The following is an 18,322-nucleotide window of genomic DNA, read 5'->3' on the forward strand; positions in this document are numbered from 1 at the left end:
TAACATTAAAAAGAATTTATACCAGTCACGATGGCATACACCTGTAATCCCAGCAGCTCGAAAGGCTGAGGCAGGAAGATCACAAGTTCAAAGCCAGCCTCAGCAACTTAGTGAAACCCTGTCTCAAAATAAAAAATAAAAAGGGCTAAGGATGACTCAATGGCTAAGTGCTCCTAGAGCCAATCCCTGGTACCAAAAAAACAAATAAAATTTGGGCTGGGGCTGTAGCTCAGTGGTAGAGTACTTGCCTAGCACATGTGAGACACTGGGTTCGATCCTCAGCACCACATAAAAACAAAATAAAGGTATTGTGTCCACCTACACTATTAAAAGAATTTACAATTCTTTAACAATTATCAAATGTAATTAGTTACTGTGGCATAATTTTATGTCATTCAACCAACGAAGAAATTCTATTTCTGATTTATAGATTCATCGACTTTAACCATAGGGCTGGGGATTTAGCTCAGTGACAAAGCACTTGCTTAGCACTGGGGGTGGGGAGGGGCACACACACACACACACACACAAAAAAAAAAAAAAAAAAAACTTTAACCCCAAATCACATGTGACAAAAAATTATTACAGATTAATGTAGTTTAACCAAACTCCAGTATCCATCTTTATTCTCCTGAACTATCAAATTACTAATTCCTTTAGAAATAGTCTCAACTATAATTAAAACTCTTAATGAGGGCAAGGCCTTTGTGACCTACCAGCTGGTTGGTATATTCCACATTCCTGACTCTTGAGAAATACTAAATTAATGAAAATAAGATTGTTGTGATTAACAACACCAGCCACTATTTACTACTACCAAGTTTTTTTTTTTTTTTTTTTTTTTTTTTTTTTGATACTAGGGATTGAACCCAGGGGCACTAAACCACAGAAATACATCCCCAGCCCTTTCTGTATTTTTATTTAAAGGCAGGGTCTCACTGAGTGCCCAGCCCTTTTTGTATTTTTATTTAAAGGCAGGGTCTCACTGAGTTGCTTAGGGTTTCACTAAATTGTTGAGGCTGGCCACGGAACCCAGCTCTGTTTTTATTTAACCTTTTGGACACTACTTAAATAGGCATTATCATTCCTGTTTTATAGGTGAAGAAAATGAAGCCCTTGCCTAAAGTTACAGATTAGTAAATTCAAGGTGGATCTTACAAACTTTAGAGTGCTTCAGTCTAGCATGGGTAACCCTCTCCCAACTTAAATCGAAGAATAACATATCTAGGGCATCTTGTTAATATAAGTTATTAAATCCTACTCCAATATTTAATTTCAAAGAAATACATTTTAATCAAAAAGATTCCTTTTAAAATTAATTTCAACAATATAAAAGAGAAAAACACCATCTACTTCCAGCCAATATTTTTTTTTCATGATGGGGGGTACTGGGCATTGAACCCAGAGGCACTTTACCACTGAGCCACATCTCCAATTCTTTTTATTTTTATTTTTTTTTTTATTTTAAGACAGGTTCTCACTGAATTGCTTAGGGCCTAACTAAATTGCTGAGGCTGGCCTCGAACTTGCAATCCTCCTGCCTCAGCAGGAGGACTATAATCCTGAGCCACTGGGATTACAGGCATGTGCCACCAGACCTGGCTTCCAACCAATTTTTAATATGCATTAAGAAAATTTCTTTGGGCTGGGGATGTGGCTCAAGCGGTAGCGCGCTCGCCTGGCATGCGTGCGGCCCGGGTTCGATCCTCAGCACCACATACAGACAAAGATGTTGTGTCCGCCAAATACTAAAAAATAAATATTAAAATTCTCTCTCCCTCTCTCTCCTCTCTCTCACTCTTTCTTTAAAAAAAAAAAGAAAAGAAAAGAAAATTTCTTTGACAGTATCGCCCCAAAATCTACAACCCTCCCATCATATCTTTTCTATTTTTGTAATCTCAGCTACTGTATTGTAAGGACACACAATAAAATTATAACCAGGCCACATTCAGTCCAAACAAGAAACAAGTAATCAAAATAGGTGTACAATTGGAAATTTTAATAATATATTTGTATTTTCAGCATTGTTACACAAGAGTAAGAAATTAATCAAGTGAAACATAAGAATTTCATTTTATGGGTGAAGAATTGAGGTTCAAGTTAGGGGGAGAAAAAAGAAGACTACTACTAATACTATCACACACACAAAAAAAAGTTCCCACCTACCACCCCATTTGTTGTTGGTTTTTGTTTTCTTCTGTTTTCTGGGGGCAGGGACAGGCTGGGGATTGAACTCAGATGCAATTTACCACTAAGATACATCCCCAGCTCTTCTTATTTTCATACAGTCTCACTAAATTAATGAGGCTGGCCTCAAACTTGGACTCCTCCTGCCTTAGCCTCCAGAGTCAATGGAATTACAGGCATGCACCCCATGCCCAGCCATTTCTTGTTTTAAAAGGAACAAGATTATCATCAAGAGGATAAATTCACCAGGCATGGAGGCACATACCTATAATCCCAGCAACTTGAGAGAGTGAGGCAAGATTCCAAATTCAAGACCAGTCTCAACAACTTAGTAAGACACTGTCTCAAAACAAAAATTAAAAAAGAAACAGACAGTCTAAACAGGGCATGATAGTACACTCCTATAATCCCAACTACTTAAGAGGCTGATCCAGGAGGATCACTTGAGTCCATCATTAGTTTAAGATGAGCCTGAGCTATTGCAAGACCCTGTCTCAACCAAAAAAAAAAAAGTTATTTAAATTCTAATTTTTAAGTTAGCCACAAACTCACTTAGTGATAAAATCTAACCTGATCAAACAAGGGGCTACATACAGTATATAGTCTTTTTCCCCTTAGAGTTATTCATATGCTTCATTGCAGAAATATTAATGTACTTGATTTCCGGGTATTGCTGTAGGCCTCTGTGTGTTACGTGATAAAGATACCATAAAATAATTCTAAAATTCAAAAGCTTATAAACTCAGTCCCAAGCATCCTGAATAAGGAGTTTAAACATCCATTAAAACTTCTATTTTGGGGCTGGGGTTGTGGCTCAGCGGTAGAGCACTCGCCTACCACGTGCGAGCGAGGCTCTGGGTTCGATCCTCAGCACCACATTAAAATAAATAAATAAAATAAAGGTATTGTGCACAACTACAACTAAAAAATAAATATTAAAAAAAAGAAGATCAAAAAGACTTTTAAAAAATATATTTAAAAAACTTCTACTTTTGCTGGCACAGTGGCACATGCCTGTAATCCCAGAAGTTCAGGAGGCTAAAGCAGGAGGACCAAAGTTCAAAGCCAGCCTCAACAATTTAGCAAGACCCTAAGCAACTGAGTGAGATCCTGTCTCAGAATAAAAAATAAAAATGGTTAGGGATGTGGCTCTGTGGTTAAGTGGCCTTGGATTCAATCCCAGAACCAACAACAACAACAAAAAAAAACTACTTTCATTTTTTTCCATAAAAATACAAGAATAAAATTGAGTTTTACTTACTGTAAATTAACCAACTGTCATAGCACCCTCACTGGGTCAGTATAAATAATCATACATCACATTTGAAATGATACAGTGAAATTGAGTAGAAATTTGAGAACATGAGGTGCTAACAACTGCCCTCAAGCACCTCCAGCATATTAACATATGCTGCAGCTTTGGGGCACTTAGGCTGACTTGTGTAGTGTGTCCTAATGATACACAAGTCACTGATTATCTTGAGATAAGAACTTAAAGAGTCCAAATTTTAATTTTTTTTTTATAATAGTATTCTGGGCTGGAGCTGGGGCCCAGTGGAAGAGTGCTCACCTAGCATGCATTAGACACTGGTTTTGATCCTCAGCACTACATAAAAATAAAATAATAAAATAAAAATATTGTGCCCACATATAACTAAAAAATAAATATTTAAAAATAACAATAATAGTATTCTAAATTTGCACAACTTTTCTGGGATGAAAAGTATTTGTAAATGAAATGCTCCTTGGAAGATATTTTTTTAAATTATATCCATTTAGGGACTGGGTTGTGGTTCAGAGGTAGAGTGCTCGCCTACCATGCGTGAGGCACAGGGTTCAATCCTCAGCACCACATAAAAATAAAGATATTGTGTCCACCTATAACTAAACAATAAATAAATAAATAAATAAATATATATATATATATATATATATATATATATATATATATATATATATCCATTTAATCTATCCCAGGTATTGTCTTAAAAAAATGAAAAAATACTGTCCCAAAGAAACTAATAAGAAAACTTATGTTTAAAGATGTTTCCAAGCAGAGTACAGTGGTGCACGCCTGTAACCCCATTGACTCAAGAGGCTGAGAGACAGGAGAATTACAAGTTCAAGAACATCCTTGGCATCTTTGTGAGACCCTCAGCAACTTAGCAAGACCCTGTCTCAAAACAAAAAGAGCTGGAGATACAGTTCAGTGATAAAGCACCCCTGGAGATTCAATCTCCAGTACCCAAAAAAATAAACTTTTAATAATAATACATTTCCTTCACTACATAGTTTACAACACTGGAAATGAGGTATATTGCTAATAAATTCTCATGTTTGCATCCTTAAAAGAAAATAATTTCTACTTAATTTTAAATTTAGTGGATTTTTAATCATTTGTTCAAAATATATAAATGAAAGACCTTCCAATTAATTTGTAAGAAATTACTAGCAACACAAAAGATAGGACACTAAGAGCTGAATTTCAGTCAGTTTTTACTTAACTAGTAAATAGAATGAAAAAAGAAGTAGTCAGCCCTCTGTATCTATGGGTTCCAGATCCTACAATAGTCCCTACTGTCCCTGACCACATACACACAAACATTAAATGTAAAACTTTTCTCATAAAAGAAAAGGAAATACTATCTACCATCTGATAGTTCAGTAGACATGATATGATGGCAGATATAATGGCAGATATTACGTCATATCTGCCAAGGAAGAGCTTGGCTGCAAGAGTTTAAATGACTGGGATTTTGAGCTAATCTGTATGGAACAAAGAAAAGCTAAAAGATTAAGGACACCAGTACTACTTTGATAGTAAAGGCTAACCACCTCAACCTGGAGAACCTAATGCCTCATATGTAGCTCAATAAACTGCTTTAACAGCAAACAAGTTTCTCACAGGAATGATACTTTTTCTTTTTTTTAATATTTATTTTTTAGTTTTCAGTGGACACAACACCTTTATTTTATGTGGAGGTGAGGATTGAACCCAGTGCCCCGCACATGCCAGGCGAGCCCGTTACTGCTTAAGCCACATCCCCAGCCCCTCTTATAAAACGCTAAATATAACTATAAATAAGAAACTACCTGTTACATATTACATACACACACACAGAAAAATCATAAATGTCTAACAATAGTGTTACATTAAGTTAAGCAGATAATTATACTATGCACTAGAGTAAGAGTTCTCATCTTCAACACTAAATGGACCAGAGAGCTAGTTTTGAGAGAAGTATTTTGAACTTAGAAATAAATACACAAATTATTACTCAGGTTTGGGAGTGGGAGGGAAAGTGTAATAAAATTAAGTAATTTTCAGGCCTCCAAGGACTCTTAACTATTTCTTAAAAAAAAAAGAAACTTTTTTTAAAAAAGATAGAGGACAAAGGGAAAGACATGAGATATAAGTAAGATACGAGAGACAGTAATAAGAAAGTACTAAGTTTTTGTATTTTTGCTACTGTTGTTGTTAAGAGACAAGGTCTTACTACATTGCCGAGGTTGGTCTCAAACTCTTGGGCTCAAATGATTCCTCTACCTCAGTATCCTGACTAGCAGCAACTGCAGGTGCAAACCACCATGCCCAACTCAATGCTTAAATTTTAAGTCCAGCAAATTACTAATAATATAACTGTGAAGTTTAATGGCCTTTGGGGAGTTATAGGGCCTTTTACATGTTATACTACTAGCCCTTGAAATTTAATGCAGTTTTCAGAGCAAATTCTAAAATATAATGAAAGATCACATATTTATGGGGAAGAGAGAGAACAAAAACAATGCAAACTATTTGGGACTAATTTTCCTGATAATTTCCTGATAATTTCCATAAAACCAAGGCAAATGGAATAGGTAAGAAATGTGGAGCATAGGAAATTAAAGAGACTACTTCATTTTCTACATGTATAGAACACAAATTTTTCAGTTTGTTAAATATTAAATAGTAACCACTATGAGAACAGAAAAAAAAGTGGTATTTCCAACTCACTGAGAAAAATATACATTAAAATTTAAAAAGTAAGACAATAGTAAACTAAAAAATATATACCAGTTATAACAAATACAAACAAGGTAAATTCTATTAAAAACAATGAATCTCAAAATCAGTGTACACAATATTTAATCATGTCATTTACAAGAGAATCTCCTATAATAAATTAACAAATAAGTTAAACACAAGCCAGGCAGAGTAGACATGCATCTGTGATCCTCACATGCATGCAATTCCAGTGAGTTGGGAAGCTGAGGCAGGAGGATCACAAGTTCAAGGCTAGCCTCATCAATTTAGTGAGATGCAGTCTCAGAATAAAAAATAAAAAGGGCTGAGGATGTAGCTGGGTAAAGAAGCCCAGGTTCAATCCCCAGTACAGCAAAAACAAAAGAAAAAAAGTGTACAGAAAGATTATATATATACACACACAAGGATGTTTGTTGCAGCATTGTTTAAAATGTCAGAAAGGTGCTGGTGATGTAGTTCAGTGGTAGAGTGCTTGCCCCATAGAACGTGTGAGGTCCTTCATTCCAATCCCCAGTTATCACAAAAAAAAATAAATAAATAAAATGACAAAAAAAAAAGAAAACAATACAAAAGAATGATTAAATAAAACTGTTTTAAACTACTATATACTATGTACCTACTAAAAAAAGTAATACAGATTATGTTCTGTCACAGAAAGATACCCAAGACAAAAATATGCAAAAAAAAAAAAAAAGAATGCTGAAGAACAACACATTTAGGCAAAGAAGAGATGAGTATACATATATATTTCTTTATAAGTAGATAAGTTTAAGGCATAAAAATAATTGTCACTTTACTATATAAGGAATACCTATTAAATTATTTGTAAGAAAAACAAAACATATCAAGTAGGAATAAGCACAAAACTATAGTGTCACCTTATGTACTCACCCAACCATAGACTGAAAATTTTATACAGGCAAAGCCATGTCTGTACTGAATTTGTACAGACTTTTTCCTTGTCATTATTCCCTAAACAACAAAGTATAACAACTATTTATACAGCATTTTCTTTGTAATTAAATACCGTAAGTAATCTAGAGATTAATATATACAGGAGAATATGCATAGGTTATATGCAAATATTGCCCCATTTTATATGAGGGACTTGAGTATCCTTGGATTTCGGTATCTTCAGGGGTTCCTGGAATCAATCCCCTGAAGATACCAAGGCACAACTATACAGTAAAATCTCAGCTGAACAAAAACAAGGAAATCACAAGCACTGGACATTTCATTTCTAAACTAGATATTTAAATTTTATACACAATTTTCACACAGGAAAAGTATTATAGATAGTGATCATTTCTGAACTACTGAACTGTACTTGAAAGAATGACAAAGGAGAAAAGCAATAAACTAGAAGAAAAGCAATAAGCTGGATGTTCATCCCTACTATCTGCCATTTACTAACTTTGTGATGAAACAAATTTTTTAAACCGGGTGAGCCTGAGTTACCTTTTATCTATTTTAGGATATTACCTCTCTAACCTCAGATCAGATAAGTCAAAAAACCCTTTGAAAAACACATTTTGTACAGAAAATATTTATTTATAGCTATATATTAACTTTCTAAAAGATAAAAATATAACACATGTACCTTTCTCTCAAACTACTAATTTAGTGCAAAAGACAATTATGTCACAGCATACTTACTGTAACAGAAGCACAAGTGCACTGATCACAATGGCTAGCAATCAAAGAGGGTGAGAAGAGTTCCTTGTGGGTTAGCTACCAGAGAACACATTTAAAAGGAAATATCTAATCAGAGGAATATAGCTATTAAGTACAGTACTAGAAACATATATTAAGGTAGCATTACACTTGCAAAAAAACATGTATATCAGAAAGCTGTTACATGTTCCTTTTGTGAGGGGGACAGGGATACTGGAGATTGAACCCAAGGCCTCACACTCTGCCACTGAACTACATCCCCAGTCCCTTTTACTTTTTAGGGTCTCACTAAGTTGCTGAGGCCAGCCTGGAATTTGTAAGCCTCCTGCCTTAAGTCTCTCTGGTAGGTGGGATTACAGCATGTGCCATCACACCTGCCTAACTTTATTTCTTTGTGTACACTCTTCTCCCAGACGACCAGTCTGGGAGAAGACCAGTCTACTTTTAGAAACATATATTACTCTAACAATAAATCAAGGTTTGAACTCTGCTGAGGGGAGAAGTGAAAACAGAAAGTCTGTGCATCTCAAGTAGAAAGATAGTCACTTAATTCCCTGCTAATCAAAGTGTGTCCTTGAGTAGTATGTCCATTACCTAGGAACTTATTAAAAATACTCCTGCAGAATCACAGAGCTACTGAATCACAAGCTGCATTTTAAAAGGTCCCCAGGATATCTGTTTCCTCTTTGTAAAGTTTAACTATCCCATAACATAAGGTTTGAGAAGTACTGACATACAGGTCTACTACTTGATTTAATGAAGTGCTCAACCAAAATGTAATCTAGTGGTAGTTAGGCATGCTTGAGGCCCTAGGTTCAATCCCCACTAAAAATGAATAAATAAACAGATAAATAAAATCATTTAAAACATAGTATTTTCTGACAGAAGTAAATAAGAAAAGTCATTTTGTAGACATCTTTAAAATAAGCAGGATCCTTAGAAAAATCAAGATTTCCTTGCAGATGCCATTAGCAAGAAATATCTCACAATATTCACAGATCTGGCATCCTATTCCCCATTGTTCCCCCAAATCCTGTTTTATCCTAATGTTCTATTCTCTGACAATACCCTTTTCTACTATAGTTCTAGAAACAAATTAGAAAAGGAAAACATGAGGATTATTAATCCGTTTCCTTTCCCACCCCCATCCCTGTCAAACAGAATCAGCACTTTTAAATTTTTAAATGAATACAAACATCTGAATAATTTCTCCACATGTGACCTGAGAAATGGTCTTTACTAGTGTTGGAAATAAAAGATTAAGAGCTATTCCTAAAACAGCTTGGACCAACTATGACTGGAAAGCTAATTTTGAATAAACTTATTTTAAGGACTACAGATGTAGCTCATTGGTACAGTATTTGCTACAATAAACTTGATTTTCTTTACCTAAAGATTTTATTATTCATACCAAGAATAACAGGAAAAAAAAAAAAAAAAGAACCTCTATAGGAAATCCAAATAGTCTTCATTCTCTTTGGTAACAACACTGTAGTCAAGTGATCACAAAACCAGCACAAGTAAAAACACATTTTCCCCCAAATCCTATAAGTTAGTATCTACATGATACAATGTCAACTATACCTACTTGATTATAGACTTCACAAAATTAACATCAATTAACTAAATAATAACATATATTTCCACAACCTTCTTGCTGACTACAATTTAGCCAAAAGTATATGGATAGAAGATTCAAGTTTTATCACTCAAATATAAACCAAATGTTCCTCTTTGTAAGGTTTAACTATCCAGAACATAAATTCAAACACATATTTCCCGAAAGAAAAAAACATATATACCAAAATATTTCAGACCCACATACAACCCCCAGTTAAAAATTTCTAATATGTGATAAAAGTCTAAGAGAAAGATCCTAAATGACACGATCACTCCAGAATCTTTAACCCTCAGAAAAGTTTCAAAAAATTTTATATTAAAGGTCAACCATTTCTTAATTCCCAAACATACTGTGATAAAATTTCTGTCCATTCAATGTGGGTATAAGTTGAGCACAAATAATGAATAATCACTGGTTGTAGTGGCATGACTATAATTGCAGCTACTCAGGAAGCTGAGGCAGGAGGATCACTTGAGTCCAACAGTTTTAACTCAACCTCAGAAATTTAGTGAGATACTGTCTCAAAATAAATAAAATAAAATGAAAAGGGCAGAGGATGTAGCTCAGTGGTAGAGCACCCATGATTTCAATTCCCAGTACCTCAAACAAAGAATAAAAATAAATACAAAGGCAACCACAGTTATTCTGGTAAACACCATAACACCAAGTCCTTTTTTTTGTTGTTTTTTTGTAATTAACTATAACATATGTCAAACACATAAAAAATATAAAAATTTAACACCAATGACCCATCATCCACTTTAAGACAAAGCATAACCAAAACAGTTAAAGTCCCTCCTTTACTTCCACCAATTGTACTCCACTCCCTTCACAAAAAGATATCTATTCCCCTGAATATGATATTAATGTTTTACCACCTACGTTTACCACACTCTTACATATCCCTAAACCGATTTTGCTCCCTCCAAGGGACTTTTGGAAATGTCTGGAGATATTGTAGATTATCAAAAGGGGTGGATACTACTGCATCTAATAGGTAGAGACCAGGAACAACATTGGCCCACTACAAAATACAGGACATACCTACAATAAAGAATTATCCTATCTAGGGTTGGGGATATAGTTCAATTGGTAGAGTACTTGCCCTGCAAGCACAAGGCCCTAGGTTCAATCCCCAGCACCACCAAAAGACAACATTATTATCGTATCTAGTTCAAATATGTCAGCCACGTGCAGTGGCACACGTCTGTAATCCCAGCAACATGGGAGGCTGAAGCAGGAGGATAACAAGTTTGAAACCAGCCTTGGCAACTCAGCAAGACCCTCAGCAACTTAGGGAGATCTGTCTGAAGAAAATAAATAAAACAGAATTTTTAAAAAGTACCCCTGGGTTAAATTCCCAGTACCACATAGACAATGAACTGAAAAGTGCAAAAGCCAACTGTGAATAACCTGCTGATGAGAGGCAAGTTAACACACTTATTAATGAGTCAAATGAATAATATATACCTCCTGGTCAGGTTCACTAAGAACAAAATACCATTTCTATGGTACTCTTGTCCAAAATACATAATCTGAATGTAATCATGAGGAAACATGAGTCAAACCTAATTTGAGAGACAGACTACGTGGTCATTGTCCAACATCTAGATCATAAAACACAAAAGAACAAGAAACTGGTCCAGACTCAAGAAGACTACTAAATACAATGTATAATCCTGGACCACAAAAAGAACATTAATGGAACAACTGATAAAGCTAGCATAAGGCATGTAGGTCAGTACTATTGTATTACTGCCAATTTCCTGGTTTCAATAATTATAGTTAGCAAGACCCTAACATTATGAAGTTTTAACTTCAACTATTATATAAATATCAAGTATTAAATATAATAAGTAGAGTAAATCTTGCAAAACGTAATGAAATGTCAATGGACATTAATTATTAAATATTTTGAAGGAGAAAAAATAAAACTCTGAAAGTAATATTATAGTCCTGGGGCAAAACCAGAGCCAAGAATTTATGATTTGTTCAATCCTTTAATAATAAAAGACCTAATGAAATGAAACCATAAAAACTAAAATACATTTCACATGAAGGCTACCCCTCCTGCATCTAGGAGCATTTTTAAAATGTTTGCTAAAGGCTGGGACATACTTCAGTGGTAGAACATATGCAAGGTCCTGGGTTCAATACCCAGCACCAAAAAAATGAGGTGTCTGCTAAAGTAATCAGACAAGATGAACCACTATATATTAACAATGTGTTAAATTACCTTGTAAATTAAACTAAGAGTCTAAAACAGTTGCCTCTGAAAAACACCTATTTTTATATTAGGATAATGAAATCATTAATATGATATACTTTCTACTACAAAACATATAGACAACATTAACATCCCTTCAAAAATCACTACAGATATTGGTCAAATTACATTATAACATGTGCACATACAAATATGTAACAACAAATCCCACCATTAAGTACAATTATAATGCACTAATAAAAAAAAGTGGGAGGGAAAAAAAAATCACTATAAGCCAGGCATGGGCCCATGTTTACAATCCTAGTAACCAAAAGGCTGAGGCATAAAAATCATAAGTTCAAGACCGGCCTGCTTCAGCAATTTAGTGAGACCCTGTCTCAAAATTAAAAATTAATAAATAAGGATGTGGCTCAGTGGTAGGATCCCTGGATTCAGTCCCCAGTACACACACACACACACACACACAATCACTATAGAAGGTAATAAAAATAAGTTCTGGTATTCTATTGCATTGGGAGTATGATTTTCAACAATAGTGATATGCTACATATTTTTATAAAACTAGAAAAAAATAATTTTGAATATTTTCACCACAGATGACAAAAAGAATAACTGAAGTTCAGGGCATGTTTGGGGGTATTGTGTTTTTGTTTTTGTTTTTTGGGGGAAGTCATACTGGGGACTGAACACGGGGACACTTTACCACTGAGCTACATTCCCAGCCCTTTTTATTTTTATTGAGACAAGGCCTAAGTTTCTGAGACTCGCTTCAAACTTGCAATCCTGCTTCAGCTGGGATCACAGGTATTGTGCCCTGTTCAGGGTCTGTTAAACTTTACATTTACCTTAGAAAGATATTTAAATTTCTCCAAAATCTACAATTACTGATCCCAAGAATTCCTCCTAATTATTGACTTGTGGTCAGGCTTCAGCATGAGCTAGCATGCAAAATTTAAGTGAGCAGAACAGGCATATGTTGTTGGGAGTGTAAAGAGTAAAATGTTTTCACAATGAAATTAGTCAACATCTATCAAAATGTTTAAATATGTGCATGCTTTGATGCAACAATTCCACTTCTGAAGTACTTAGCACATATGCAATGATACATATACAAGGATTTTATTCAGGGCATCATTGTAAGTAAGAAGACCTAATATAAATGCCTATAAATAAAGTAATTGATTAAACAAATTTCTGCATCCAGTCACTGGAACACTATGCAGCCACAAAATAATAAGGAAGACCTACACATACATGCTAACATGGCACAATTATCAATATAGTACTACGTGAAAAAACAAAAGCTCAAGAGTAAAATAGTTTAATACCATTTATACTTAAAAGGGGGAATAGATTTATATTTTCAGTATATTCATATCTATGCTTACAATGCATGGCATATTCTGTAAAAATAAACAAACAGAAAACAATTCTTTTGGTCATGCACATAGATCCCTTTGTGGTGTATAAAAAACTGTTTAACAAACACAATTTTATAAATTACTTGTGCAAAAACTGAATCGGCTTGTTAATTTCTTTTTTATTGATGCTAGCAAAAACTATGAGCACATTTCAAGATTTGTCAAGTGGGGATGGGGATATAGCTCAGTGGTAAAATGCTTACCTAGAATGTGTAAGGCCCTGGGTTCAATCCCCAGCACCATATAAAATAATAAATAAATAAATAATTTTGTTAGGCTTTGTCAAATTCAATTATAATATCTTAGAGGCATCTCGTTTCGAAATTCTGAAAAGTATCCAATTTAAAATTTTCTACTGAATACAATTACCAAGGATAAATCTGTGAAAATGAATTAGATTAAATAAAGCAGGATATCAAAAAGGATAACTGTAGTTCAGGGCATGTTTTGGGGTATTGTGTTTTGGGGTTTTGTGGGAGGGGCTAATACTGGGGACTGAACACAGGGATACTTCAGAATGAAAGCAAGCCTTCAGTTTATCATATTTTAAAAAATTAGAGTCTATAACAAGAGCCCCATAATGTAGTGAATCAATGACAACAACTGAATGGGTAGGAACCTGACATCACCCTACTGAGAGAGAATGCTAACAAACTAACAAATCAGGTGTTTCCAAAAACACCTAAAAGAAATTAGGTGTTTCCAAAGAAGTGGGTCAAGAGCTCACACTATTTTTTCCTCTATTGATAGAAACATATAAAATTAAACAATTTAGATAAAAAATAATTCCGGAGAGTTCTAAATAGCAATCATTCGACGACTGAACTCCAAGTCACGGTGTCACAGTAGGCAACAACAACAAAAAAAAAAGCTATCACTGCAAACTGGAAGCACGAACGGCCCCTTGGCAACTAAGCACCATATGGCAAGGCAAGCCTCCCTTCAGACAGTTATCACTTGATGGCTGATTAATTTCAATGGCTTATTTGACAGGCCTCTCCAGACCCCGTGCCTACAGGAGGAGGAGGAGGGGAGGGGAACTGTGTCTGTTGTATTCTCGGTGCTTTGTGTCTTGCAGGCTGGAAAGCATCCTGGTAATGGAACTGCCATTAATTCCCTTGGGAAGAAGGAGGTCGTTTCTGCAAGTTTTTGTGTACCCGGCACAGAATCTAAAATTCCATGTGGCCCTCCCCTTTCTGTTCACTCCAGCCGGGCACTGCACGCGAGGCGGCCCCGAAGCCCATCGCAGCGGAGTCCCCTCCCTAAAGCGCGCAGACCCAGCCAGGTGGCAGTAACTTACCAGTGGGCGCGCTGTCCAGGATGCGCAGGTCGTAGGCCCCAGAGCAGCGGTAGTTGGCGGCGGTGCCGTTGTCCCACACCACCACCACCTCCTCGGGGCTCTCAAAGCTCCGGACGGTGCCCACATGGCCCTCTCCGCCGTCCTGCTTTCCCCACTTCCAATCTGGGCCGCGCACTACCCGGGCCCCGACCCCTTCCACCATCACCCGGTTATTGCGGGAGTTACTCATCGGGGCCCGGGCGGTGGGCTCCGCCGCTGCCGCCGCCGCCGCCGGAGGGCCCGTGAGTGAGTTGGGCCCGGGCCGGACTCTCGGCGCCGGCGGGGGCGGCAGCGAGCCCCGGGGGACGTGGGAATAACTCACGGGGGCGGCGGCGCGGTCCCCGCGGAGTCCACAGCCGCTGCCCAGCCGTCGCCGCCGCGACCCCCGCTCGGAGTGGAGTCCAGCCCGCTGTGGGTCGGAGGCGGAGGCGGCGGCGGCGAGCGGGCAGAGGGGAGGGGGCCGTGGGCGGGGACTCTCCCGCTTCCTCCGGGCTCCCCGGCCGGGCTACAGCGACGGCCGCCAGGAAACCTCGCTCTCCCCCGGCCGGGAGCGCGGGGAGCGCAGAGGGCCGGGGGAGGCTCGCCCGGAGGGGACGGCGAGGGCGGCGGGGGGCAGGCCGAAATGCTGGCCTTTACTCTCCCCCGACCCCTCGCTCCGGGGTGGGCGCCCGAGCACCGGCGCCGCCTCCTCCCCCGTAGGCAGCGGTGGTACCTCCCGGCGTCCGGCGAGCACCCGGGCCCAGGGGCCCCCTTCTCTCTGCCCCCGCGCACGCCGCCGCGCTCCGCCCCGCCACAGAGTCCCCGCCGGGCGAGAGCGGCTCCACATCCGGGTACTGCCGCACTCAAGGCCTGAGCAGCACCTTCTCTGAGTAACTGGGAAGGGGATCCTCAGCAATAAAAGGGTGGGAAGGGTTTAGGAGAGTCGCGAGATTGGGGAAAGAAAGGCGACGAAAACCGATCTCTAAGCGTCTCTTCTCGGTCCGATGAGAATGCGCATGCGCAAGGTCTGGTTAAAAAGGGGTCGAAAGCCCAGCTCAAGCCTGAAGTGGTGAAGGGGCGGGTTGCTGGAGTTGACTCCCCGTGATGCGGCGAGCCCCATTGGTTAAGAGGGAAGGGGCGGAGCCACCCTAGAGGTGGAGGCTGCAGGAAGTGAGGATGGGGATACCACCCTGGCGCTGAACCTGCATAGGTGGTGAGATCAGTCTGTAAATTCTAGTGTTCTTAGGCGCACTAAGTGAATTTGGGATTCCATATTGTTTTAGTTTTCTTTTTGAATGAGGGCTGGAATAAGAGAGATTATAATGCAGATTAAAAGCGACCGTAGTTTTGTATGTGTAAATTGAAAGCATTTCAAACCAGAGTGGATGATTATTTATGAACTTCAATGGCATGGACTATTATGAGCCAGTATAAAAGCCTTTTGGAAAATGTGCCTTGTCTTTATGCAGAGTCAAGATAAAAAGTAGACTCCAAACTTTGCCTATTAGTAACTGTTCCTCTGCGGGGCTCATTGGCCCTCACCTGCAATCCCAGCAACTCCTGAGGCGGGAGAATCTCAAGTTCGATGCTAGCCTCGGCAATTTAGCAAGACCCTGTGTCAAAATAAAAAATGAAAAGGCCGGAATTGGTGGCTCACACCTGTAATTCAGGAGGCTCCGGACGCAGGAAGATCAAAGCCAGACTCAGCAATTTAGCGAAGCCTTAAGCAACTTAGCGATTCTCTGTCTCTAAATAAAATGCGAAAAAAGGGCTGGGAATGTAAATCAGTGGTCAAGGGCTCCCGGGTCCAATCACCAGCACCTGTAAAAAAGAAAGAAAGAAAGGAACTGGGGATGTAGCTCTGAAGTAAAGCATTCCTGGGTTCAATTTCCAGTACCAAAAAATAAAAATAAGGGTTTGGTTTTCTTTTTGAATGAGGGCGGGAATAAGAGAGATTATAGCCCAGATTAAAATAGTAATGACATAATCCATCCCCAGTGGCAAAATACAACCTTGAAAGGAAGATGACCCTGAGAGTGGTTTCTGGTGCTATTACTTAAATGAGATTATGGTGTGTATGGTGTAAGACCACTGTCTTAAATAAAGCCCAACATGCAAGGGAGGAGGAAAGCTCCAGCAGGGTAAATGATCAAATGGAAGGATGCAAAAGAGGGTGTAAAATGAACTCAGTGAATTATTATGTAGTGAAATAAATAAAATGGTCTTAATTTTTTCATGTTAATAAAACTACCAGGAAATACTAATTATGGGTCCCAAATGCCAAATCAAGCTGATTATATAGATTAAGCAATTAAAATGTTGCTTGGAATAGAGGATCCAAATTTCTAATTTGTGTTTCAAAATAGTTTCACTCTGGAAATTCTAAATGTGTGTTTATTGCCAGAGCTATTCAACTGTATTTATCCAAGGGTGCTCTTAAGTATTTCTGCTTGACCAACTCTTTCTACTGTCTTTGGTATCTTGTCTGGTTTCCTTCTTTCCTTGCCAACCAGCTAAATTGATCATTTAAATTACCAAATTGATTTTTTTTTTATTTTTTTTAGTTGTAGATGGACACAATACATTTATTTTATTTGTTTATTTTTAAGTGGTGCCGAGGATCGAACCTAGTGCCTCACTAATGCTAGGCAAGTGCTGTACCACTGAGCCACAACCCTGACCCCTAAACTGATTTTTCAAAAAAAAATTTTTAAATAAAATATGGCCACTGTTAAGAGTTATACTTTGGTTGACTTTGTAATGTAAGTTCATTGAAGGAAAAGCCAGCTGAGATGTCAGATATTTAATAGTGTCTTACATTGTACATCAAATATAACAATAATGGCTTTCTCCATAATTAATTGTGTTTGACTTACCCAGGAGTTTTACATTGACTATGACATAATCTAATACTAAATAGGGCCTTGAGGGGAGCACTGAGGGCATTGAACCCAGGGCCTCATGCATGCTAAGCACAGCTCTACTGCTAAGCTACACTCCAGACCCCAGGGTTTTTGTTTTTAATACCAGAATTTCATTTTCCCTTAAATGCAGATCTATAATTCCTTAAACTGAAAAGAAATCCTAATAGGGTGCTGGGAGCCATCAGCCAAGTAGGTATGACAAATTCCTTGCCAGCTTACTCCCATGCTGTCTAGTGGAAGGACTTCTGAAAGGTGACCTTGCTCAAGGACCAGGGCAGGATCCGTGTTTAGGGTGTTCCCCCTTTAGAATAGGGAAGTTTAGCATAATAGGAGAGTAGGGTGTTCCCCCTTTAGAATAGGAAAGTTTAGCATAATAGGAGAGTAGGGTGTTCCCCCTTTAGAATAGGGCGTATCCTGCTGCTGAGTTCCTCTTGAGTGCTTAGGTCAGACAGTATATTTTGAGAGACAGAAGCCCATGCGGTGTGGATTTAGGCAGGAGTGGATTTGGGCAGAGTGGATTTGGGAAGAGAACGTGGATTCCCCCAGAACGTGTTTGTAGACGGCCGGTGTGAGTTCGGGAATAAAGAATTGCTGTTTGAATCTACAAGCTGTGTGGAGACTCGTGATTTGTGCCCAGCCAGAGACTGCGGCATTTGGCGGTCCGTACGGGGGAACATCTGAAAAGAAGTAAGTGAAATTACTCGCCCCTGAAGGAGAGCGAAAGAATGGGTGAGCATTTCAAAAAACAGTGTGTTCTTGTTTTGATTTATTTTGTTTTTATTTCAAGTTGCCTGTTCCTAGAACTTTCTCAGGCAAACTGGGGAAAATGGTTGGCTCAAAGTTTGAAGTTGTTCGCCTCCGAGGAAGAGAAATTGTTAGAGAAAGGAGGCAACCCAGTAAGACCAAGAACAGTTAGGGCATATGTT

General features: G+C 38.2%; 1 protein-coding gene across 2 annotated transcripts in view; it reads right to left on the bottom strand.

The window, feature by feature from the left end:
• Positions 1-14,872, bottom strand: part of Mib1 (MIB E3 ubiquitin protein ligase 1) — a 130,537-nt gene extending 115,665 nt beyond the window's left edge. For both annotated transcript variants that reach the window (XM_076836650.1, XM_076836649.1), the window contains exon 1: positions 14,455-14,872. In XM_076836650.1, coding sequence (XP_076692765.1) covers positions 14,455-14,683 — 229 coding nt within the window. In that variant the 5' untranslated portion in view covers positions 14,684-14,872. The remainder of the gene's footprint in view (positions 1-14,454) is intronic.
• Positions 14,873-18,322: the final 3,450 nt, after the last annotated feature.

This window comes from Callospermophilus lateralis, chromosome 17, assembly GCF_048772815.1.
Source record: "Callospermophilus lateralis isolate mCalLat2 chromosome 17, mCalLat2.hap1, whole genome shotgun sequence".
Classification (NCBI taxonomy): domain Eukaryota; kingdom Metazoa; phylum Chordata; class Mammalia; order Rodentia; family Sciuridae; genus Callospermophilus; species Callospermophilus lateralis.